This window comes from Aethalodelphis obliquidens, unplaced genomic scaffold, assembly GCF_003676395.1.
Source record: "Aethalodelphis obliquidens isolate GAN/ISIS:26980383/991018 unplaced genomic scaffold, ASM367639v1 scaffold8, whole genome shotgun sequence".
Lineage (NCBI taxonomy): Eukaryota > Metazoa > Chordata > Mammalia > Artiodactyla > Delphinidae > Aethalodelphis > Aethalodelphis obliquidens.
The window spans coordinates 26906095-26931639 of NW_020837952.1; the positions used below are offsets into that span (position 1 = coordinate 26906095).

At 34.7% G+C, this 25545-nt stretch overlaps 1 protein-coding gene across 1 annotated transcript in view; it reads left to right on the forward strand.

Moving 5' to 3' along the window:
- PTPRQ (protein tyrosine phosphatase receptor type Q) overlaps positions 1 to 25545 on the forward strand; it is a 192189-nt gene that overhangs the window by 55256 nt on the left and 111388 nt on the right. Inside the window, exons 18-25 of the mRNA XM_027108215.1 lie at positions 5478 to 5638; positions 6332 to 6477; positions 10394 to 10562; positions 12022 to 12312; positions 12581 to 12856; positions 13231 to 13382; positions 17655 to 17796; positions 20412 to 20681. Coding sequence (XP_026964016.1) covers positions 5478 to 5638; positions 6332 to 6477; positions 10394 to 10562; positions 12022 to 12312; positions 12581 to 12856; positions 13231 to 13382; positions 17655 to 17796; positions 20412 to 20681 — 1607 coding nt within the window. The remainder of the gene's footprint in view (positions 1 to 5477; positions 5639 to 6331; positions 6478 to 10393; positions 10563 to 12021; positions 12313 to 12580; positions 12857 to 13230; positions 13383 to 17654; positions 17797 to 20411; positions 20682 to 25545) is intronic.

Genomic DNA, 25545 nt, shown 5'->3' on the forward strand with positions numbered 1-25545 from the left:
CTCTCTCTCTCTCTCTCTCTCTCTCTCTCTCTCTCTCTCTCTCTCTCCCCCTTCCCTCCCTCCCTCCCTCCCTCCTTCCCTCCTTCCCTCCTTCCCTCCCTCCCTGTGTGTGTCTATCTAGAGAGAGAGAAGAATGAATCTCAGTATTGAATGGGATTTTTAAATTTTATTTTCATCACTCACCCAAAGATTACACCCAGGAGAAAACATTCAAAAGACTTTCCGTTACTCTTGGAATAAAATCCAAATGCTTTATTTTGGCCCGAGGGATTGTGTCTGTCCTCAGGGGATGAAATCTTTCTCCTCCAGCTTAAGTACAGTCCCTCCTCCTGTCTTGTGGACCCTAATTCCTACGTTGGCTTCAAGAGGATGGTTTATAAGTGTATAAGTGAGCTTCAACCTCATTCTCCTCTAATCTTATAAATGTGTCTTTTCTGCTAAATGCAAACAAGCAAAACAAAGTCAAACCAAATCAAATGAAATCAACCAGCCAAGCAAATGATGACAGCAGGAATAAGAGTAACAATAAATGAATACCCTACTTCGACTCAGACTTTCTCTGAGATTCTAGTAAAGCTTTAGGATCATAGAATATGCAGCTATTTATGCTAGTTTGGGGTTCTTTGATATGTAATTATTAACCTACTGATTCAATCCATCTATGAAGAGTAAATATTCTAGAGTAATTGCAACATAGAAGACCAGTGTCATTGGAGTGGGAAAATTAGTGAAGTTGCTGGGTCATGTGAGAGAGAAAATGATTTGATAGTCAAGTAAATGCATGTTGAAATTCTTTATTTTGGAGAGTGGTATTTAGTGAGTGAAAGGATTAGTGTAGAATATTTAGATAGTAGCAGATTAAACTTTTAAAAATAAATTCATAGGAATGTACAGGAATGGGTGTATCATCAGGCTAGATTGCCCACATGGAACAAAATACCAAATGATGAAGATTAGAATTGAGACCATGACCTTCAAAGAGTCTCATACCTTGTCTAGGAAACCATTCATGTTCACATTTAGGGAAATGGGGACTTTTGTTTAAGTCTTTCCATATGGTTTTGATATTCATGGTTCCTCTTAGGCAGTTGTTGCTTAGCATAGTCTTGATGTGATAAGAAATGAGCAAAGGAATTGGTAAAGCAGAGCAAAGAAACTGCTCTTAAGCTCTAGAATTTCCTTTATGCCCTAGATGTCAAAATGTGGTCTGTCTTTTGAAAAGAAGTGTAAATTAACTAGGAAATAACTTCATCTTAAAGACTCCATTAATTTCATCCCAATATGTTTTCTTGATGTTACCAATGAGTATAGACAAACAGAAAAACTCCATCTTATATTTATTCAGAATAATTTCAAAGTCATTCAAATTCTTTTGATTTCTCAAATTCAAAAAGGCTTTAGGGCTTCCCTGGTGACGCAGTGGTTGGGGGTCCGCCTGCCGATGCAGGGGACACGGGTTCATGCCCCAGTCCGGGAAGATCCCACATGCCGCAGAGCGGCTGGGCCCGTGAACCATGGCCGCTGAGCCTGCGTGTCCGGAGCCTGTGCTCTGCAATGGAAGAGGCCACAACAGTGAGAGGCCCGCGTACTGCAAAAAAAAAAAAAGGCTTTAAAAATGTTCTAATGAGTTTATAAGTTAAATCAGTAAAATGGTAGCACTGAAGACTCCCCAAGTTTTTTTTTTCCCTCAGTTTGAAAATCTGCACTGCGTGGGAGGTTTGGCTGATTTTCTAAGTTATCTACTTTATAGGTTAAGTATTGTGTGACATTTATGGTCCTTCCATTTCCACACAGTTTATGGCTTTGGATATGTAAGAGTTAGACCTGCTCTGTCAGGTGGGCCTTCTCTCTTCCTCTTCCCTCCTCAACTCCCTATTCTACGCTCAAACCTCACAAACTTGCTTTCTAGTGAACAGTTTCCTGCATCTCTGGGGGCTGTGCTTTATTCTCCTTTTCTACTCTTGGATCACAATTAATTTCCTCACTCATTCTTTCTCTTTTTCTTTGCTTTTAGCCACTAGGGGAAAAATTACTGCCCTTAAGGGGATCACACTGTTATTAATAAATTGTTTTATAGTTACTTACTGCTTTGTCCCTCTGTTTTGAGGGTAAGGCCTGTCTCTTACTCACTTAATAGTTCCTGACATATAATAGGTGCTCAAAGAATTTTGCTGAATTTTGTTGAATATTGATTGTATACATATCATCACTAAATACAGAAGGAGTGGGGAAGGTATCTATCTTTCTCAATTAGCAGCACTATAAAAGAACAATGCCTCCTTAACTCCCTGACATATACTGTATTCCATTTAAAAGACTAAAATAAAGTATATAAAAGAAAATGTATGAATAAGTTATTCCAAAAATTGGACTGCAAATGACCAATAAGAAGATAATCTGTTTTACTCATCATCAGAGGTGTGCAAATTAAATAAATGCTTCTGGTCAATTAAATTTGCAGAAATTAAGAAAATTAATATCCAGACAGGTGGTGAAAGTTTGCACACTTGCTGTGACTCCAGATAATAATGATTTATTAATTATCATTAAAATAAAGATTTTATAAAACCATTTGACTCAGTCACACTATTGGGAATTTAACCTGCAGAAATAAAAGTATTGTTATGGAAAGATATTTGAGTAAGAATGATTACTGCATCACTGATAGTAATATGAAAAAAAAGAGAAACAACCTAAATGTTAATTTATAGAGGGAAGGCTGAAGAAATATGCTATATCCAAATTAGGCAACTAAAAAGAAAATAATGGTATAGATTACTGTTATTAACATGAGAAAAATCAAGATATAGAACATATACTTTTATAAATGGAAATAAAACGCTGTAGTGGAACACATCATAATCCTATTATAATATTTTTAAACTAATAAGAACAAAACAGACATTTTAAAACTAAACCAGCTAAAACCAGGAGTAACAACTGATTCCAGCAACGTCAAAGCTGGGTTTCTTATGCATGGGAGAAACTGTAGGATTGCCCATGAGATGGCTCTTCAGAGAGCAGAGAGCTCAGGCCTCAGCCCAGAGGTTTCTGTGTGTTTCCGCCAATCTGGCAGCAGCATAAGAGCAAGGAGGGTGGAGTTGGATCCTTGGGAACAGCGTCACTTCTCTTTCCTTTTCCTACTTCTGGGTTCTCAGTTTTATGGCAGACCATCTCTTATGTACCCAAGATACATTCTGAACTTGTACCAGAAGTTGAAGCTTCGATTGAAGATTATCTGTGCGCAGATATTTTTCTACGATAGTTATTAAAATATCAGCCACAACTCTAAACTACAAACGCCAAACAGACAAGACATAACAGTATTTGAAAAATTTTTGTTAGCACTGTTTTGTCCCTGGAGATAAACTGGAGTAGATGTGGAAACTATACCTATGTATGCTGAGGTGGACTATTGAATTTGTTATTCAGATAATTTATAAAGACTATCTTCTTTTTACTGAAATATCCAGATATTTAAGACAAAATTTATGTTTGACCTGCATTTTCCAGGTAATTGCCTTGATTCTGTGTTACTTATGGAACATAATTGGGGTTTTTCTTATTGTAGGCAGATCCTTATCTGCACTATTTTGCTGTGAAGATCAGGGTAAGAAAGTAGTCATACAAGGCAGCAGATATTATTAAAAATATGCTTGAAAAGAAAGTTTTGAAACAGATATAATGCAATTAGGTTGCTTTAGCTAATTTCATAGCTTTAGAGATCTGAATTGGACTAGCTATACTGTAGTGTTCTAATGACCTGTGACCAATGACAGGAGTATGTAGTTGGGTAAAGTTTCTATGACAAGGCATCTTTCTCAGACTAATAGCCTAATAGCCACAGCATTAAGAGTTTTAAAAGGTTCTCTCCTATAGTCTCAGCGAAGTCAAAGAGAGAACTCAGCTCTCCCTATGGCTTCTGAAAAAGGATGTCTGATGAAACTCTTTCAAATTACTGAATAGCCTGGCTAATCCTGCCTGTCTCTAATCTCATACTCTGAATCCATATTTCTCACCATGGTAAGCTTTCCAGCTATTTTTCAGATAACCATACTTATATTTGGAGTGAATTGATGCTTTTGTAATGGTAAAACCATGGCTGAAATGTATCTCTCTGTGGATATCCTTAATTCACTTAAAATCTGTTATTCCCCTTAATGATTCAAGGATTCAAATATTTCAGTGGTAAAGAAAGTGCATTTTATGTTCAGAGGGAATATCCATTTACCTCTCGGATGCCTTGTGCTTCGAAAGAAGAAAAAACTGAGATTACATGAGATTTGTATCTTTTCTGTGATATTACTCATATTTTCTTATCTAAATTCTTTAATAATTAATTTTTTTGCATCTTTATTGGAGTATAATTGCTTTACAATGGTGTCTTAGTTTCTGCTTTATAACAAAGTGAATCAGTTATACATATGTTCCCATATCTCTTCCCTCTTGAGTCTCCCTCCCTCCCACCCTCCCTATCCCACCCCTCCAGGCGGTCACAAAGCACCGAGCTGATCTCCCTGTGCTATGCGGCTGCTTCCCACTAGCTATCTACCTTACGTTTGGTAGTGTATATATGTCCATGCCTCTCTCTCGCTTTATTGCTCTTAAAAATCAAAATTTCTTTTTAAAATGCATAGTTTTCAGTACCATTATATACATATTCATTCTTTAAATTCTAATCTATACCCAATTCTATGAATTAAAAAACTGAATTAACATGACTGAAATTAATTGTAGTGCTGTATTACTTAGCAACAGTATGCTCTTTAGACATTTCCCCCCTCTCCTGGCATTTTGGTACTTACTTGGAGAGTTTAAGTCAATATTTACTTTCTTTTCTGAAGTGATATTTCAGATACATTTAAGATTTTAATTGAGTGAGAGATGTGAGCTCTACTTTTTGCTTTCCTGTTATGTTGTACATACATTATTTTAAATCTTGTTTCTAATTACATAAATAAAGGATAACCCATACTCGTTATTTTAGATATTACTATTCATGTATTTATCATTTGAAATTGATTTGAATTGGTCTGAAGTAAATGTTACTTTTGTACAATATATGTAAAAGGTGTTTGATAAATATATGGTATAAATTAGATTTTGCCAACACTTCAGTAGAACACATATTTGAACAACTAAAACATTCGTATGAAAAAGAATGCTGTAATTACTTTGAACACACAGAATTCCTAGAGAGCCATTAAAATCAGTCCAAGCAAACTCTTAATATGAACATCCTATTAACACTTGATTGAATTACTGGGTATACTTGAAAACAAAAGAATTTACTCACTGAATTATTCTGAAGTTCGTTCTTTTCAGCATTTCTGGATAAGTAGCATCTTTATCCCATTAATCCGGATTAATATCTGTGCATAAATGTTGCTTATTTTTAATGTACTTGTACTCAAAATGTATCTGTAACGTTTAATTTAAAGGTCAGTTGTGCAGATAATCCTTTATTTTCCTCTTAGGGACAGATCATCATTAAAGAACATTAATGTAACTGAAACATCATTAGAGTTCTCAGATTTGGACTATAATGTTGAATATAGTGCTTATGTAACAGCTAGCACCCGATTTGGTGAAGGGAAAACGAGAAGCAATATCATTAACTTTCGAACACCCGAAGGAGGTGAGTTCTTATGGATGTAGGCCAAGTAAAAGAATATCATACTCAGAAAAAAAATGTGTTAAATATAAATATGTCTTATTAAACCTAATATCTGTCACGGTTACATGCAAAATTGCTTTTTGCTCACTCTCTACCTATGTGATGTTAATCTCTCTGTGCCTCAATTTCCCATCTGTATTATGGAAACGATATGTTACCTACCTCACAGGGTCCTTATGAGGATTAAATGAATTTATATTTGTAAATGCACTCAGCACAGAACTCAACATTTAGTAAGCATTTAGTGTGTTTTTAAATGAAACAAAGTAAAACGCATGAAGTCGGCTCTCCGCCTTTGTCCTCTATTATTCAATTTCAAAATTGCAAGTTAAATTAGAATTTCATATTATGCATTCTATATCGGAAACTTGTCATAATGTTGTTGTCAAATCTAGGACAGTAGGCATGTTTTAGAACTGGGATAGTGTTTTATGAGTAAGAAATCCGTCTGTCTCTGCTTAGATATTGCTATGGTAGAGTGTTACGGGGATGGCCCAATGAGCCTTGTGGATTTCATTTCTGATTTCTAATTAGATATTATTCTTAGTTTTTAAACAATTATCATAACTAATCAAAGGCAGGTAACATTTAGAACATTTCACACATTTTTTAGAGACACAAGTACAGTTTTTTGTTCGATCATTTGTTTTCTAGCACCAAGTGATCCTCCTCAAGATGTTCATTATGCAAACCTCAGTTCTTCATCAGTACTTCTTTTTTGGACGCCTCCTTCAAAACCTAATGGGATTATACAATATTATTCTGTTTATTACAGGAATACTTCAGGTACTTTTGTGCAGGTAAGACCTGAGTTTTCTCCTTCTTTACTTACATCCTTCAGCTCTGTTGATAAAGACTTGGCATGGTAGAAAAAGTTGCTTGTTAGAATTTTGTGTAGACATTTTGTAGAACTGCCATTGACATAGAAAAATGTGGTGGAGAAATAAATACATTTTAAACTGTCTAAGCATGCACACATATACTCAAACACACACGTTTCTCTATCAGCTTCAAATGTGTTACCAACAATGAAGCTGCCACCTTCTAAAAATTCTGTATATAAATATGGCCCTGAGTGCCTCTTCTCCAAGAAGTGTTCACTAGAGAGTTAATGGTTTCATTTACCCTCAATTATTTCTCAGCTAAAAAAAAATTTCTTTTTGTTTGTATATAATATAAATAGTTTTCATGTTTGGATGTGTTTGTGTGTTTTTCTTCAATTCTAAAAATATTTTCAGTTGTTAGCAGGAGGGCTTATCATCATCATCATCATCATCATTGCTTCGTATCAGATGTAATGAAACTATTAAAATGTGCTTATTTAACTTGAGGTATGCAAGGTTATAGGGTCGCACACTTTGCAGATGGACACTTTCTGAGATAGGAACAATAACAGTTATAAAAATAGCTAAAGTGCATTTTGTTTAAAGAAATAGTTTTAATTTTTCAGCCAAATTCTTTTATTTCTCCAAACTGTTTCACAGAACTCTAGTAGATGAAAAGATTAAAACTGGACTGTTTGTGATTGAATCAGGAATGGGGAGAGTTGGAATATAACTTGGAAAACACTAATTTAGAAGAAATACTGCAATTTACAGAATATGTACCTTACTGATAGGGACTGTTGACTGCATGTTGATTATGACTCTGACCATTATTAAGTGTTTGCATCCTTTTAAGCAGAAGGAGGATAGAGATGAGTCTTATTAATTCTAAGTTGCCTAATTCCATTTGTGATTAACAACCCATGTGTAGCCACTAGAGTTCTTGTGAGCAGAAATCTCTGGGACTAAAGTATGACTTGATTTAGTACAGTTTAGGCTAATGAATAAGGTCAGAGCAGAACTTTGCAAGCTATCTTAGGCCTTACTCAGCAGTGAGTAAAAGACAGTCCAGAGTTTGGTTCTATTTTTATATTCTGCTCAAGGCCCTCTCAGAGTGGGACTGCATAAGAAAAGAAGATCTGTTTGTTTGTTTAACTCTGTACATCAAGCAATTTTTGCTCTTCCTTTTTGTTCTGTATTTGGGGAAGAATGGGGATCAGTGTGCAATTTATTTTTTTTTACCACAATGTGTTTACAAATTTAATAATGTGTCATTATGTCATAGAGACCATTCAAATTGCAGATTTTTTTCATGCATTTAACCAATATTCAGTATTCAAAATTCAGTAGTTCTGAATCTTAGCAAAGGTTTTGCCTCTGTACGGTTTACTTTATGGCTTGTCTCTGATTCAATTTTGGTTCTCTTTGTCCACATCTAGGTAATCGAGTGTAAATGTTTAACTATGATTTCAACATGATTTTATGAACCTTCTTATTCAAACCTGAGTATATAATATGATACCTTTTGCAATTCATCTATCTTAGAAAATGTTATCTTTTATTAAATTATCTTAAGAGTGCTTTAAGTGTGACAGCTGCAAGAGGGCACACAGGCTAATGATGTTAAAACATTTCTTATATTTCTTGAAGTTCATCCGTGCTTTAATTTATTTCTGAAGTTAACATTAAATATAGCATAAAAATCTTCACTACCTAATTTTCTATTTTGGATTGGTAGAATAGAAGAAATCCTCAAAATGAAAATTATGTAGCAGAATAGATGTAGAGCTGTTTTCTTCCTTCTCTTTCTTCTTCCCATAGAACTTTGTGGCATATCTCATGCATGGCACATCATATTCTGCTTTCTATTCCTGGTATCTGCTACTTATCTTAGCTCCCTCATCCCATAGCAAATAACACGAAGAAAAGACTTGTGTGTGACGCTTGTCTTTCCATCCCCTGAAGTCCTCTGGTACAGTATGATAATGCTCAATAAATGTTTTAATCATAGAACGTAAAATTCTTATAACAGATCAACGTTATTTTCAGTACTTAGTTATAATTTTGGAGCACTTGAGTTTGTTGTGAAGTGATCTTTCCTTCTTCTGACTTTGTGGAATTTAATCTCTTTGCTACTACTTGGCAATACATCTTGTCCCTCCTCCAACTATGGTATATTGTGTTTTGTATAGTATATTAACTCTTCTACATTTTAACATTTACCCACTTATGTCTCCTCAGTTTGCCTGATATAGTGTCTTTTATTAAAAAGTGTTAAATGAGTACTGGCTGATTAATCAAATTTGAGAAGTTTTTACTAAATACCTTCTGACTGCATTCATATACACAAAGAATAAACCTTAATTAGATAGTTTGAGCCACAAGACATTTTTTCCAAAAATAAATAGATGAATGGAATAATCATCTGGATAATTGGTATAATTCTAACTTTGTTACATGTTTGTGCATGTTTACTCACACTCAGCATGAATAACTTCTGGGTGATTAAAAATAATTTGTTACTTAATATTGTCATCAAGGTAGGTCATAGGTAGTCGGAATAAATTCTATAGCAAAGAAAAGTCACAAAGCTCTATTAATATTTTAAGAGAGAATTTATGTAAGCCAGTTATGCCATGTGTAAAGTAGATGTGTTGGAAGATATTAAGTTCACAGATCATATTTTGTGTGAGATTAAATATGTTTTAACTTGTCTGTTCCTAAATAAGTCACCACAAAAGTTAAATAGATCTTTTCTGACACTTACTCTCCCCCACTCCCTATACTGGGAAAGAACCACAAAAATTTGCTGAATTTAGTTTGTTGATACATTGCAGAACCACGATAACTATAAATTTTAGTCAAATTGATTATCCTGTGTTACTAATTTTAATGAACTTTTTACCAATTATCAGTTTTTTATCATGTGCCAGAGATGGTATTGTTTTATATGCTTTATATTATCTAATCCTCAAAAGCCCTCTGTGAAATGGAAATGATTATTCCCATTTTACAGTTGGAGAAGCTTTGTGATCAGATGATTTATCCAGAGCTGTTGCCAGAATTGAATGCAGGTCTTTGGACTCTAAGGGCTTTGCGCAGATTGGAATGATTCAGATTTCTCAGTATAAGTAGACATTATTATAAAATTATTCATACTTAATTCATATTTAATTACCTACGTGACTTTTTAAAAAGTCTGTTTTCCTTTATTTTAGAATTGATTTTGACTATGTGTTTTGTGTTTAAAATTTGGTCAAGGAAGGGATGATTGTAATTCCTTAATTATCAAAAAATGCCTTGGGACAAATATAACTAGGGTCATGCAAGAGAATTGTAAAATTTCTCTTACTCAGCACATATGAGAGTGTATCCAACTGCCTTCCCATTTCTCTACATGATTGTAGAAAAAAAGAGGGTCTATGAAAGATAATAACCATTTGAGTTCATAGAAAGAGGTGAACACTTCCGTAATTCCTACACTGTTAACAGGAAGAAAACACTTAAAATTTTTATAATACTCCCAAACTTGTTTAAAAATATATAGTCAATGTTTTGAAAAATACTTGAATGTTTCATAAGGGAAACTGACACTGGTCAGCACATTGTAGCATTTCCAGTTCACCACTAGACCTTCCTCACCGCAGCTAAGCTTGGAGTTTCTGCTACTCTGTATGTTGATTTAATAAAACTGCTACCATCTATTCCTCTTTTAGTACAAACATATTTCCAGTTTAATTATTGCAATTAAAAAAGTTCTTTGTTTATTTTCCTCAAAAATTAACATATTAAAATACTGAGGCAACCAATCCATGAATAATAATTACTTTGAAATGCTCATGTATACTAAAAATATACTCTGAACAATTAAAACAATATGTTTATTTTTCAGAATTTTACACTCCATGAAGTAACCAATGACTTTGACAATATGACCGTATCTGCAATAATAGATAAACTGGCAATATTCAGCTACTATACATTTTGGGTAACAGCAAGTACTTCAGTTGGAAATGGGAATAAAAGCAGTGACATAGTTCAAGTATACACAGATCAAGACAGTATGTAAATGAAAAGCATTCATTAATGTTTAATAGGATTAATTTAAAACTTTATAATTATTTCAGAATCTTTTTCTATTTGTATGTATTGGTAATAAAATATGTGTTTTATTTAGGCACATTTAACCAGTCATAGAAGTTTGAAAATGCATTTAATATAGCTATAAACCTATTACAATAGTAACAGCCTTTTCTATTCCTGAAAACTGCTACCATCCATTTATAAAAATTCTGTCACTTTCATTGCTTCGAAAGATGTCACAGCCATCGGTTATGGGCATGGAAAAAACCGTTGCGTATGTGGATGGATTTTCCAATACTTAATATCCATTTGCTCTAGAAATGACATTTTTTTCTCTCTAGCAACTTGTTTCCTTTTCAGTCTTTGAACCCACAAAGGATTTTATGCAGCATCTTTGTTCTTATTGTGTTTGTGACTAATATGTCCAAAATACCTTTTTTTTTTTTAACTCTGGAAGTTTCTCATTTGTGGCTTCTGCAGAATCCTGTTTGTGTTGAGTATTCAGAAAACTATAATGACTGAAGCTCTTGCTGTTTTTTAGGTTTCAGTTTCAAGACTACGATGATACATGGATCATTGTCTATTTCTTCTTGTGGTTGTTTCTGTGGTCCATTTATTTTTTAAAGATTAGTCCTCTTACTGAGAAATGATACTGACCTAAATTTCTGCTGAGAGTAGAATTCTGTTTATTATTTGAAGATTATAAATTTGACAGATACTTTAAGTATGAAGAATGAATGTTCTCCCTGTTCTTGGAACAATCTTTTAAATTGTTTACTCATTGATCAGCAGAGTAGGTAATGATATGTGGAAATACAAGTTTGGGGAGTCTTTAGCAAAAATGTTTAGTGCAATTTGTGGTCAATATCATTTCAGGAATTCTTTAAATGCAGATCTCTCCCAAGATTTTCACCAACCTATAACGTTTTATCAGTTGTTATTATAGCACCATGAATAATAAACACTGTGCACTGTTCCCAGTGAGAGGCCCTGGATGACTTCATATGTACAATAAGGATAATCTTTAGAAGAAAGAAACTAAAAATATTGTTTAGATAATATTTAAATATCTGAGTATACATGCACACATACATGTGTGCATACTCCTAATCTCATACACATAATTTCCATCACATACTCATAATCTCATATACAGACTCAAAATCACCATCTTGTAGGAAGGAAAAGCCAAGAAAATATTGCATAAAACAGTTCTCACATATATTAAAGATGACAGGGTTTATTTTGAATGATTTTAATATAATTATTTAGAAGATATTTTGTAGTAGATGATGTTACCACATGTGGATTTAAATAATGTAAGAGCAGGTGATGTAGTAGTTGCCATTTCAACAATTATCCTCCGGTTTGTGAATTTACTTATATTTTATTTAGGGTGACTGATGATTTTTATATTTTGCACATTACCTGTCATAGTACCTGAAGGAGTTGTTGGAAACCTGACTTACAAGTCCATTTCGTCAACTGCAATAAATGTAAGCTGGGGCCCTCCGTCTCAACCAAACGGTCTAGTCTTCTACTATGTTTCTCTGAGCTCACAGCAAACTCCTCGCCACGTGAGACCACCTCTAGTTACATATGACAGAAGCATGTATTTTGATAATCTGGAAAAATATACTGATTATATATTAAAAATCACTCCATCAACAGAAAAGGGATTCTCTGATACCTATACTGCCCAACTACACATCAAAACTGAAGAAGATGGTAGGCTGGACCCTTTTATTGCCTATTAAGCAGATTGTTGGTGTTCTCTTATTTATATTGCTTTCTGATAGAAAACATTATTCTTATCACTACATAGATTCTGTTTGTTCTTAAGTAATTAGCCTTTCAATAAACACAGTAAGCTCTAAGTTTCTTAAAATTAAAATAATTACCTGTTGATAAAAATTAAGTCCCATTATTATTAAAGCCTCTTCTTCTTGATGCTAATCACTTTTGTTTCACTTAATATTCTTTTTTTCTTTTATAGTCCCAGAAACTTCACCAATAATCAACACTTTTAAAAACCTTTCCTCTACCTCAGTTCTCTTATCATGGGATCCCCCAGTAAAACCAAATGGTGCAATAATAAGTTATGATTTAATTTTACAAGGACCAAGTGAGAATTATTCTTTTGTTACTTCTGATAACTATGTAATACTGGACGAGCTTTCACCATTTACATTATATAGTTTTTTTGCTGCTGCAAGAACTATAAAAGGACTGGGTCCTTCCAGTGTTCTTTTCTTTTACACAGATGAGTCAGGTAAGCCAGAATCCATATTTCTTCCAATGATTTCACTGTTGCAGCACTTGCTCTCTCTTTTTAAGGAACAGCATGGAAAATGAAAGGATATTTGATTGTCTATTTGTAACAGCCTGACAACTACTCATCTGCTTTGCTGAACCTTTTTTTTTTTAATTTGATCTTCAGAACAGGGTGTTCTGTTTAAAGCTACTTTGGAACTACTGAGTTCCAAGTACAAAAGCATGATTACTTATGCTCTTTATTTCTGAAATTAAAATATGATCAGTTTATAAGTCTTTCTTAACTAGTGTCTTCAAGAAGCTAGAGTCACGATGATATTTTTCTGCTAAAAAATGTTATGAATATAAGTTTTATAATGTGTTTTCCTGCAGTGCCTTTAGCACCTCCTCAAAATTTGACTTTAGTCAACTACACTTCAGACCTTGTATGGCTGAAATGGAGCCCGAGTCCTGTTCCAGGCGGTATTGTTAAAGTATATAGTTTAAAAATTCATGAGCATGAAACTGATACTATATTTTATAAGGTAGGTTGATGATAACACTATATATTTATTTCAAAAATTTAGAAAGTCAATTAAAGTATTGACATGCAGGGGGAAAATGGACTGCTTTAATTAACACAAGGACCATCTTTTTAAAAAATCTTTTTGGTTTCCTACACCTTAAGGATGCTTGCAGAAAACACAGCAAACGTTTGTCAAATATGGAAGTGGAGTACTTCATATAGCGTTTTACTTAGAATTTGTAACTTCTAGATAGCTATAAGTTAGGAAGTAATTGCACCATTTCGTTAATGCTGGAAAGTATAGAGTAAATTTTTTCAGACTATTTAAAACCTGTTATTGTCTTAAGGGTAATATATTTCTACATTCATCCCCCTTACCCACAGGGGATACATTCCAAGACCCCCAGTGGATGCCTGAAACCATGAATAGTACTGAACCGATATGTACTGTGTTTTTTTCTTATACATAAAGTTTAATTTCTAAAGTTTAATTTATAAATAAGGCACAGAGATTAACAACCGTAACTAATAACAAAATAGAAAAATTATAACAAACCGTAATAAGAGTTATGTGAATGTGGTCCCTCTCTCTCTCTCTCAAAACATCTTCTTGTACAAATTTAATGCCTTTTCTATCTTAACTAAGCACTTATCACATACTATGGCAATAACTTTCACAGTTTGAGGTACAACAGCAAAACTTGTACATTTTTTCCCCTTCTTCCCAATTTCATAGAATGTCACAGAAATATCATTTTTACTGAAGATCTTAGCAGCCTCAGCATACGATTACTTTTTCTTTCCTTATTGAGAACATTTTTCATCTTTTCACTTAAAAGAAACACTTTATGGCTTCTCTTTGGCATCTCTGAATTGCCAGCATCACTACTCTTGCACTTTGGGGCCATTACTAAGTAAAATAAGGGTGACTTGAACAAAAGCACTGCGCTATCTGACAGTCGATCTGATAACCAGAAAGGCTACTGACTAATGGGTGGGAAATGCTGGACAAAGGGTTGATTGATACCCTGGGCAAGATGGAGCAGGACAACTCAGGATTTCATCCTGCAGCTCTGACCAGCTCACAATTTAAAACTTATGAATTGTTTATTTCTGGAATTTTCCATCTAATATCTTGGGACCATGGTTGACTGTGGGTAACTGAAACCGTGGAAAATGAAACTGTGAATAAGGGGGACTATTGTATTTGTTGTTAAAAGAAGTACCAAATGAATGTTTTTAACCTGTTCAGAAAAGTGTTTATACTGGACTTCTGTTAACCTTTCCACATGTAATCCCACACTAATTGGTCTTTTAAAATATATCATTATTCTTTTTCTTTCAATGCTAATTAGTTTCAATGCTAAATGCCCTTTCACTCCTCCATTTTTAGGTTTCAGAATCAATGAAAAATACCCAAAGAACTGATGTAACAAAGGGTCTCAAATATACCTATATGATTTCTAGCATTTAATTGCCAAAATATGTTGTAATTAACTAGCATTTATTTGAGAAAGTGTTCTTATTTTTTTTCCAAAGGCAAATGAAGTACTGGAATGCTCTTTAGTTGCAGCAAGGAGAGTGCAAAAACTTTGCATAACCATTGTCCCCAATATTATATGCATTATAATTTATTACTGATGGTAAATCATTTTTATAGCATGTGTAGCTTAAAAGGTGAATAGTAAAAATCAGAAGCAGTGCGTAAGTTTATGTCATAAGGAATAATGATTTTCTTTTTGGAAATCAAGATATTACTCTAAAATCTGATAGGCTGAGTAGAATTCAAATTGTATTTCTTCATAAATGTGGAATCTGTTTCCCAGCAGTGTGAAATTTCATTAATGGTGCTGAGTCTCTGGCCCTCTAGTATCTATTTCTAGTCTAATCTTAACATTTTCCATTTTTTTTTAATGTGCTTTGTCTGTATGGATCACTGGTAAATAGGTATCAAATGGGGAAAAGGAATCATTTTCTATATTTCTATATTTTAAAGATAATAATCTTTATTATCCTAGGAATGTGATCATTCCTAGGACAAACGTGTATGTATATTGAAGTGTGGATGTGTATGTGTGATCTTTTCCTCAGAACAGAGATCTCTACCATCAACACCGTTAGCACAGTCATGAATTAAGGACTCTGGCATCAAATTTTCTGGTTAGAAGCCTGACTTTGAGACTTATTGTTCTGCCTTAGGGCAGTTGCTTAAATTCTTATGACTCAGTTTCCTCAAGTGCAAAATGGGAGCTGTAAAGATACATCCACTAAAAAGTGAAGATTGTAAGGGAAAATCTATATAAAGCATTTAGAACAATCCCCAGCATATGATAAACACGGTAGCTATTGTTTTTGTATATGGTTTAAAAAAAAAAGAACAAATTCCATTCAGCATTGTAATAGCACTAAGCCTGAAATGACAGTACTCCTCTACCTGAATATGAGGGTAGGTTATATTCTAAGAGTTTTAGACATCTGTTTTCTCAATAGAAATGCCACCATTGAAATTTCACTAGTAGCAAAGATATAATCTTTATACCATAAAGTATTAAATATATTCTTTTTGGGGTGGAAGGAGTAGTTTTCTTTTAAAATTACTACTTTTAGTTATTCCTTTTTACATCTATTTTGTCTTCCATGAATTTTCATAGCCTTATTTTCTTTCAAATTCCTTTAAATGTATCCTCATGCCATCTTTTTTCCTTTCTCAACATCTAGTTTTCTTTATCTGCTTTCCTCCCTCTGTGTGGCTTTCTCTTTGAGTGTGTTGTCCTGTTTTCCTTTCTATGTTTTCAGCTACCTCTATGTCCCAACTATTAGTTTCTTTTCTTTTCTTTTCTATTCTTTCAGATTATATGTGAGTTCCTGGAGGCATAATAATTCCAGAACCACTTCAAATGTTCCTGCCATCTCAGTCAATCCAGTTTAATCCATTTGGAGATAAATAAGACCCAGGTCTGCTGGTAACTCAGGTCACTCACACATACTGAAAGAAATTTTTTATTCAGTAAAAAAGTTCTGTTATGTTTGGAAATATTCCTTACTCATGTCTCCATCTTACAACTTACTTTGTCAGTCTGTCCACTATCCAATAAGCTACTCACACTTTTTATTATAATCTCCTGAGTTCAGTCATTTCTCTGGGTACTTACTCACCCTTCCTAACCCAAGTCAAAATTTACCTGCTTGTGTTTAATTTCTTCTTAGAATGCAGTTGTTGGTAGATTTCTCTAATTAATATAACAATTCCTTGATGACAGGGACCATGTCTTATATATCTTTATAATCTCCTGGTTATCTAACAGTGTGCTTGGTAAATAGTAATTGTGGAAGAATGAAAGGAAACAGCGTAATACAGTGAGTTCATAAAGTATGTCAATGACTTGCAAGAGATTAATTTAAAATATGATTCTAACTGTGAGTGCCCTGAGCATTAGTATTCTTGCTAAATTTCTGCCACTGAAATGTTTAATATATAAGTGAAAGTAGTTTATATTTTGGATTAGATATAATGCAGTATTCTTAAAATTATACCACATAGGAGATTGTCTTCTTTTTCCATAGGGTAACTATCAATCTTAAGTGCTCTTTCTATTAGGACAATTCTCTTTGAATGAAGGCTTTATATTTGATGGTAAAATTTTCTATGAGAAATAATATCCTCTTTTGAACAACTGTGATAACTGTTTTGTTGTTTTTTTCATTTTCCTAAGAGATTGCATAAAATTAGAAATTTAGGAGTTGTCTGGGAAAACTCATAGTTTAAGCTTCATAGGAGCAGAGGTTCTGTTTCATTCACTGCTGTATTCCCAGTGCCTACCATACAATAGCTGATGAATAAATTAATTTACACAAAATGCTACTGAGAATTAAAAAATGAATTTAGATGAATTCAAGAAAAATCAAGTACCACTGACTGCTCTTTAGTTGGATTTCAATTGAGGACTTCAATTTTAGCAAATTTTAAGGAAGTAATCAGTGTGTAATTCCAAGTAAAAATCAGGGAGACAAAATGAAAACAAAACACTTCAGCTTTAAAAACAAATGGCAGTTATGAGATTCTTCAGTGCTGAGCGGGTATCCAGTTCATCCTTGCTTTATCAGCTGAGCACACCCTGGGGCACACACAAAAAATGTTTAATTTTTAAATTTTTAATAAAAAATACCTGTGCTTACTAAATCATAGGTTAAACACAGAAGACATAATTTTGATGTATTAAATATTTCTTCCAGTTATAAATAAGTTTTTTGATGATGCATTGTGACAAAGAATTTTATTTCTGCTTTTCAGAATATTTCAGGTTTGCAAACTGAAGCCAAACTTGTTGGACTGGAACCCATCAGCACCTATTCTATCAGCATATCTGCCTTTACTAAAGTTGGAAATGGCAATCAATTTAGTAACGTAGTAAAATTCACAACCCAAGAATCAGGTTAGATATGGATTTTGGATCCTAAAATGTTTGATTTTGTATTTTAACACTTTTCCCTTTCCTTTCTCAGTTTATTTGACTAACTATCAATATTTAATTGTTCATTCAAAGGGAAGTTGAATTTCAGTGCTTTAAGGATAGGCTGGGTTGTCTTGTTTGCAATCAAATAGATACATATTTACACGTTTTTTCACTTTGAACTGAGGAAGCTGAAATAAAAGACTACTTTAGGAACAAAGTAGGCTTCTAGATATATGTAAAAATTACCTACTTCTTAGTACCATCTGAGACAGCTGGGAAAAAAAGGAGAAGTGAACCATTAATCACTTGTAATAGGTTGATTTGTATTTTCATGAAAAAAATCTGTAATTTTTTAAAGAAGATGTGTTGTGACATTTGAAGAGCACTAGTCAGTATGTAAGCTTTTACTTTCCCGTAGTCCATTTGTGACATGTGGAGGGGACTGTGAAGACTGAAATACCATCGCTCTAATTAAACAACTTACCTGTGCATCACCTACATGTCATAACTCAACTGTGTACTGAATAGTTTTAATTTATAACTGATTTAATGATTTAATACTTTTCCTTCTCTCAACTGGACCATTTTTTTTTTTTTTGCGCGGTACGCAGACCTCTCACTGCTGTGGCTTCTCCCGTTGCGGAGCACAGGCTCCGAACGCGCAGGCTCAGCGGCCATGGCTCATGGGCCCAGCCGCTCTGCGGCATTGTGGGATCTTCCCGGACCGGGGCACGAACCCGTGTCCCCTGCATCGGCAGGCGGACTCTCAACCACTGCGCCACCAGGGAAGCCCTGGACCATATTTTTAAAGGCAACTCTTACTCACTCTTTTTTTTTTTTTTTGGTCAATGATTATTGAATAAGCGCAAGATCCTGCTCTAGTCATTTCTTCCCTGTACCTCTGGGTGCATTTCTTTTTGTTTTAGTGAATCTCTAAATTGAAATTGGAGACCACTCACTGATAAATTAACCATTTTACATTAATTTATGAAGACCTGATACTATTTTCATGGCATGCCTATAAGACAGGCTAAGTAAGTAGTATTTATAGTGGATAAGAGTTCATGCTCTGCAGTCAGTGTCTGGATTGGAATCCAAGTTCTGCGACTTGCTAGTTGTATAACCCTGGCAAAGGCACGTGCCTCCTCTGAGCCTTTGTATCTTTAACTGAAAAGAAACACACATTAGCAGTAGCCACCCAGAAGGTTGTTGGGAAAAATATTTGAAAAGACCCATATGAAGCACTTATTAGTGTTGGACACACAAATACTAAAAAAAACATTACGGTTGCCCCTGTTCCCGTACTTCAGATGAAGAAGCCATGATTCAGGCAGATTAGATGAAAAGGACTGAGAAAATTAGTGAAGAAACTGAACTAGAACATCAGCGTCTCACCTCTAGTGCAAACTGGACGTGACTGTAGGAAATGCATATCATAACTGAGTGATACTATAGAAGAAGGCTAAACCCGTAAAGAAAAAAACATTTTAACTATTTACACACATATTAGATTGATAAAAAATCAAGGCTAATCTTGTAGACAGTATTATGTAAACCAATAAATTTTTTTTTACCAGCAAAATAAAATAATTCCACAAAATCCTATGCCCTGATTGGTTAAATAAAATTCTGAACTTGAAGTGTTATCAGCTGGCTAATTAATTGTTTTTAAGTTTGGAGAGTCAGTGAAATAGATGTTCACAAAATCCAGGTTTATAATCTAAACTTAAGTAAATTATCAACTGTCTCTTTTTCATTTATTGGTATTAGTATATGTTTTTGAAAATAAGAAAGCAAATAATTAACCACATTTAGCTGCCAGAGCCCTGGATCAGCCTAGGAATTGTCTTTTCTTTCACTTTAAATGCCACCCCCCCAAGTTATTCTCCTTTAGTTTTGATGCCTTTATCTTACAGAGGGAGAAGCGTTGGTAAAGATAGAAATTTACACCACAGGAGAGAACTGTAGGCAAGTCAAAGATTACTTGAATATTCTGTAAATAACTATGTTTTGCACAATGACAAGTTGTTTCTTTTCACTGCTTGCTGTTTGTAATCCACAAATTGACTCTATGCAAATTTTCTTTATAGCTTCCTCTTTTTAGTGTGACAAAAAGAGCTATGCTTACATTAGGGGACATTATATAATCAGACATTTCCCTGAGAAGTATCCACTTCAGTGAGGCACCTACATCTACGTTTTGCATTAAAAAGCTCCATCATAAAGTATGGCTAAGACTGCTCCTTCCCATTAAGAGGTAAAGAGGGCAGGCTTCAACCACTGCCTGAGCTTGAGGCTGGCTACATAGTTGCTACTGAGGATTTGAGGATGTGATTGCTGCTTGGGCCTAGGAGAATATTCAGTGATGGATTCAGTATTGTAAGGATTAATATGGTAACATAGAAAATGGGCCAACTGCCATTTGATTCAGCCCATGTTAAGAATTTTTTGAGCGCACATTGAAAGGTTGGTATGTTAAATTTTTATTCTGTCTCTACTCCTAAACATGACTTTATCTAGCAATCGCATAATGAAATCATTTATCTACTACATGTGTATAAATTTTAACTTCGGGCATTTGCTTATCTCTTAAGTTCCAGATGTTGTACAGAACATACAGTGTATGGCAACTAGCTGGCAGTCAGCTTTAGTGAAGTGGGATCCACCCAAAAAGGCAAATGGAATAATTACACATTATATGATAACAGTTGAAAGGAATGCTACAAAAATCTCTCCCCAAGATCACATGTATACTTTCATGAAACTTCTCGCCAATACCTCGTATGTCTTTAAGATAAGAGCTTCAACCTCAGCTGGTGAAGGTGATGAAAGTGCATGCAACATCAGCACGCTACCCGAAACAGGTAACTAATGTGAAACAGGTAACTGATCTGAAGCATGTAATTTACCTGAAAGAACTAACCTGAAACACAAAACTGTTCCTGGACTGTGTCCTACGTTTGTCAATAACCTTTGTAATCTTTATAGCACATTTGTCTAAAACTTTAAAAGAAATATTTAAAAATATAACCCATACATTTCTATCCCACATGTTACCTGAGGGCCAGCTGTGTGGTCCATTGAACCACCTCCATAGCACTGGGATATCTTTGAGGCTATAAACCACAGAACTTCAAGACGTGGTATACCTTCTCTGATTTCAGCATCTTTTTCTTCTCATCCTCTCAAGGCAACATTTTTTGAGACTTTAGTGTCTTACCTATTCATCTGGAATGGACGCGTTGCAACAACTATCTCTTGCTCCTTACATCGCAAGGCGTGTCACTGTAACTCATCTTCCAGGAAATTCCCAACTCTGAAAGGACCCCACTGTTTGTTTTCACTAGATGCTGGCTGATGAATAGTGCTGGAGAAAATGTAAATGGTTCTATCTTGTTCAGCTATTCTTTAACTCTCCCAATTGCTCCACAATCTACTCTACATCCCTGTTTACACTTAATCAGTTTTCCATAGGAAAATTCTGCTCTTACTCTGAACATGGTCTACCCCCACTATGATCCATCTTTGATGTTATTATTCATTTTACTAATAGCATCAAAGAGAATTGATTTGCCTTCCTTCAAAATTTACTGATATCTTTATTTATGCTCTCAAGGTAGCCTCCCTTGGGAATGTCATTGCCTTTCTCTTTTCAGGAATCTAACTGCTCATTTTTGTTTCAAACTCGTGTTTCTTCTAGAACATAACTCCATCAATTTAGTCTACTTTCTCCTGCATTTTATCTCCTTTCTCTGTCTCTTGCATACACAGACACACACCAACAGCCACACAAATTGTTAGAAAATTTCAGCTGAGGACCTGCTTGGTATATCAACCCTAAACATATTCAAAATGGAATTTATGTAACATGAATTCTCCTTCTCTTCCTCACTTTTCTATACCTGTTCTTTATAATCAGTTGGGGATCAAGCCTCATATTCTTATGTGATTCTTCCTCCCATCTCTCCTACATATAATCAGAGCTTATCAATTCAGTCTCCGCCATGGCTCTGCAATTTGCCCCTTCTTCAACTTGACCGCCCCCATTTTATATCAGACTTGTTGCTTCCTGTAGTAATACCCAAAGGGGCCTTATCACCCATACTCATTCAGCCTGCCTGTCAGTACCATCTTTCCACCCACTTATTTTGATTGAATTGGCTCTAACATACAATTTAGAGCATTTATGTGTTGGCTGTTGAATTTTATTACCTGAGGGGTAAGAAGCAGACATGGAGATTTAGGTATCTGAAGCATAGAGGTGATAATGAAAGGTACTATGTATAAGAGATGGCCCAGAATACTCCAAATGTTTTACCTATTCTCATCGTGTACAAAATATACCCAGAATTCATCACCAGTTAGATTTGACTTCTGTCTACCTTTTCATTCTTTTGTTCCTTCACTGCATCTCTTCATATAACTGATACCTGTAGCCAAACTTTATTTATTCACACATTAGATTTCATGTATTCATTTCAAAAGACATTTATTAAGCACCTGCTATGAGCTAATAATTGATTAGATTCTCTTCTTTAAACTTAATACTTTTCACCATCAGATTGTCCTACTCCCTTTCTACGTCACACAAAATTGTATTAGTTCTTAAAAGCCCAGCTTAAGTGGGTGTGTGTGTGTGTATGTGTGTGAGTGTGTTTAAGTCTTCAATGACCTGCTAAGCATTAAAACTACAGATTCCTAGACTTCACCCTAGACTTGGCTGAATCATAGCCTCAAGAGATGAAGCCCAAGAATCTGTAGTTTTAAGCATCTCTCTGATGATTCTCTGTAAATTTTCTGAATTACTGGACTAGATTACCCAGGAATTTTGATGGCAGGTGATATGTAGCAGTGAGGACAGGCAAACAGTGTCAGAGAGGTCCAGAAAGGGGTAGCAGGTGTTTCCTCAGTGGGTGGGCAGCAGATCATTGCTATACAGAGTCTGAGAGAAGGAAATATATTCAAATGCAGGCAGGTGGTCTGCATCAGGGTGGTCTAGTACCAGGTGAAATGGTCTTGATCATTGGACGGGAGCTGAGTCCTAGAGAACTGGCAACGAAAGACAGGACAGTAATTCTGAGATAAATGAGAGGTTCAGAACTCAGAGAACAAGGCAGAGGACTCATTATTATTGATTCCACTGGTACTCAAGGTGACTGCTCAGTCACGGGAATGAAGCAGAAGTTTAATTAGTAGAACAGAGATGCATAATCAAAGTATATACACTTGATGTAGGGCCACCTGAACTTAAGGACAGGTCTTTGTTAAAAAAAAAAAAATCCTTTAAGGATTTGAATTAGATTTTAAGTCAGGATTAAAAGATCGCATGAATGGAGACTGAAGGAATTCTAAACCAATGAATTAGGAAGGTATTAGGCATATTGTACCATGTATTATGTGCTCCCTTACTACTGAAGACAAATGTTGCTCAGAGTTTGGACTGCTGACTCTCCCTGCATCAGAAGGTACATCCCCGAGGCCCTACTCTAGACCTGTGGAATCAGAGTTTGGAAAATAAAACTCACAAATCTTCCTTTAAACAAGGTATGTGAGGTGAGAGACAGTGCTGAAATTTGAGAACCATTCTATTCCACTGTATACTCTTTGCTTGTGGGGCTATGTCTTATTTGTCTTTATTTTACTCACAGTTCATAGCAAAGAGCCTTGGGCATTCTAGGCACTCAAATTTTTGTAAAAGAAAGAAATGAATTGTTTTCTCATGAAATTCATAATTTTTCATAAGAGTGTTACTCCACTGCAATGTATTATTTCCACACTTTCATCAGGCAAAATTATAGATATTTTCTTCCAGGCAAATGTAAGTTTTTTCAATTCAGGAGAGTCATTCATATGAAACATCAGTATTAACTGCTGCTTTAAAAATATTTAAATAATGTTTATCTTTAAAACTAATTTTCAGATCTAGCCTGTAATTGTATTTATGATTACAATTTTTACTAGGTAAATAATTTGCTTTTATCTGGGTTCACATGAATTGTTTGTTGATAAGACATTAGTAAGAACTGGAGATTCATTGTTCAGAATGGAAGCAGTTTTATAGCTGTTGCAAACTTCTAATTTATGGTGGTCTAAGATTAGTCACAGTGTAAAGTCAGCTGTGAGTCACTGACTCTGTACTTCTGACATGAAGTAAAATCAAATTTGGCTCACTCCCTTGCTGCCTAGTGTCTGACCTTAACATTCCTTCCAGGGATTATTGGGTATTTTTCTCAGTGTAAACTTGGTCATATTGGGCACAGTTAAACATGCATTATGGATGATTGAATTTATGAGGAGATTAGTGTTCAGTGTCTAAACTGGTTCCATTGTCGCAGTCAAACACGTCAGAATAAGGCAAATACAGATGAAGGCCCCCAAACCTGGTAATTTTAATAGCATTTTCTGTCCAAGTATATTATATGTACCAATAAAAATATTATAGCAAGTTCAAGTGCATATAAGACTTAACTTTTAAAATCTCAAATTAGTTCAAAATGCATGCACTTCTATTATTTTCAAATCTTAGTAAATATGGTGATTTAATATTGAGTTTGAAAATTTGTTCTTTTTTACTGGAAGATAATTTTACAGTTTGGATTTATTCAAAGCTCTTCCAAGTTCAGTAATTTAGAATCAAAAGAGGAAAATAAGCTATATCCCTTGGATGCCCAGAACTTAATTGAGGGAAAGTGAAATACTCAGTTGTGGTTTTTAGGGGTGTTATTTTCAGCAGTGATTTCTTTATTAGCTTTTTGTTCAGTAGGAGGTATTAGGCACCTAGATGGACCCACTGGAAGTCCACTGAGCTTGCAGATATATTAATGGATCAGCACCGAATGGGAGTGTGTTTAACATCCCTGTTTTTTTCCCCTTCTACACTTGGTTGTTTCAGATAACTGTGTGCTGTTTAATAGCATATATGTAAACTCTCAGGCCTCTTCTACAAAGCCATGACCGCCGTTCCCCTAAGAAGTATTTAAGAAATGTATTTGTTATGTACTTTATTCGGATCCCTATTTTGTGGGCCTCTGGGCGCAGTGTAGAGATGACTGGGCGAACTGTGATTAGGACAAAATCTAACTTCCATTTACCAGCTTTTTTAAAATATAAGATATACCATTTATAAGAATTTAGACCGTTCTTAAGTACCATTTAATAGAGTAGATGTGGATGGTAAAAGTTTTCTCAAGGTTGCAAATTAATGTGCTAATTCAAACGAAGTTTACTTTTTCCTTTGTCTGCATCCCAGTGACCTTGCTCTCCTCAGTCGAGATGAGAAGTCAAACATGCAGGAAAATTGTGTGATCCTGTTTGTTCTTAAGCAAGTGAATTGGCACATTTCTACTTACCAGTCAGTAATTGTAGAAAGCACAAAAGCCATTATAGTTGCCTGTCATGGATCAGAGAGAAATAGCTATTAGCATTGCTACTTTAATTGAAGTTCAAATGCTTTACAAAATATATTTCATACAGACTTAATTATTAAATGTAATACTTTCCTTAAGAGTGAACATCAGGTGAAAAGTATCCTTTATACTTGTGGTGTGGTGGACATTTGACCAGTATATACTCATGGAATGCTTACTGAGTCCAGGCTTTGTGTTTGGGGTTCAAGACTCAAGTTTGAATCCCAAATGGCATTGGTGATCTCGGCTCTGCAGGTCCAAATAACTCCATCATTATTGTAAAGACATATCTAATAAATATAAAGCAATTAAACACAAACCT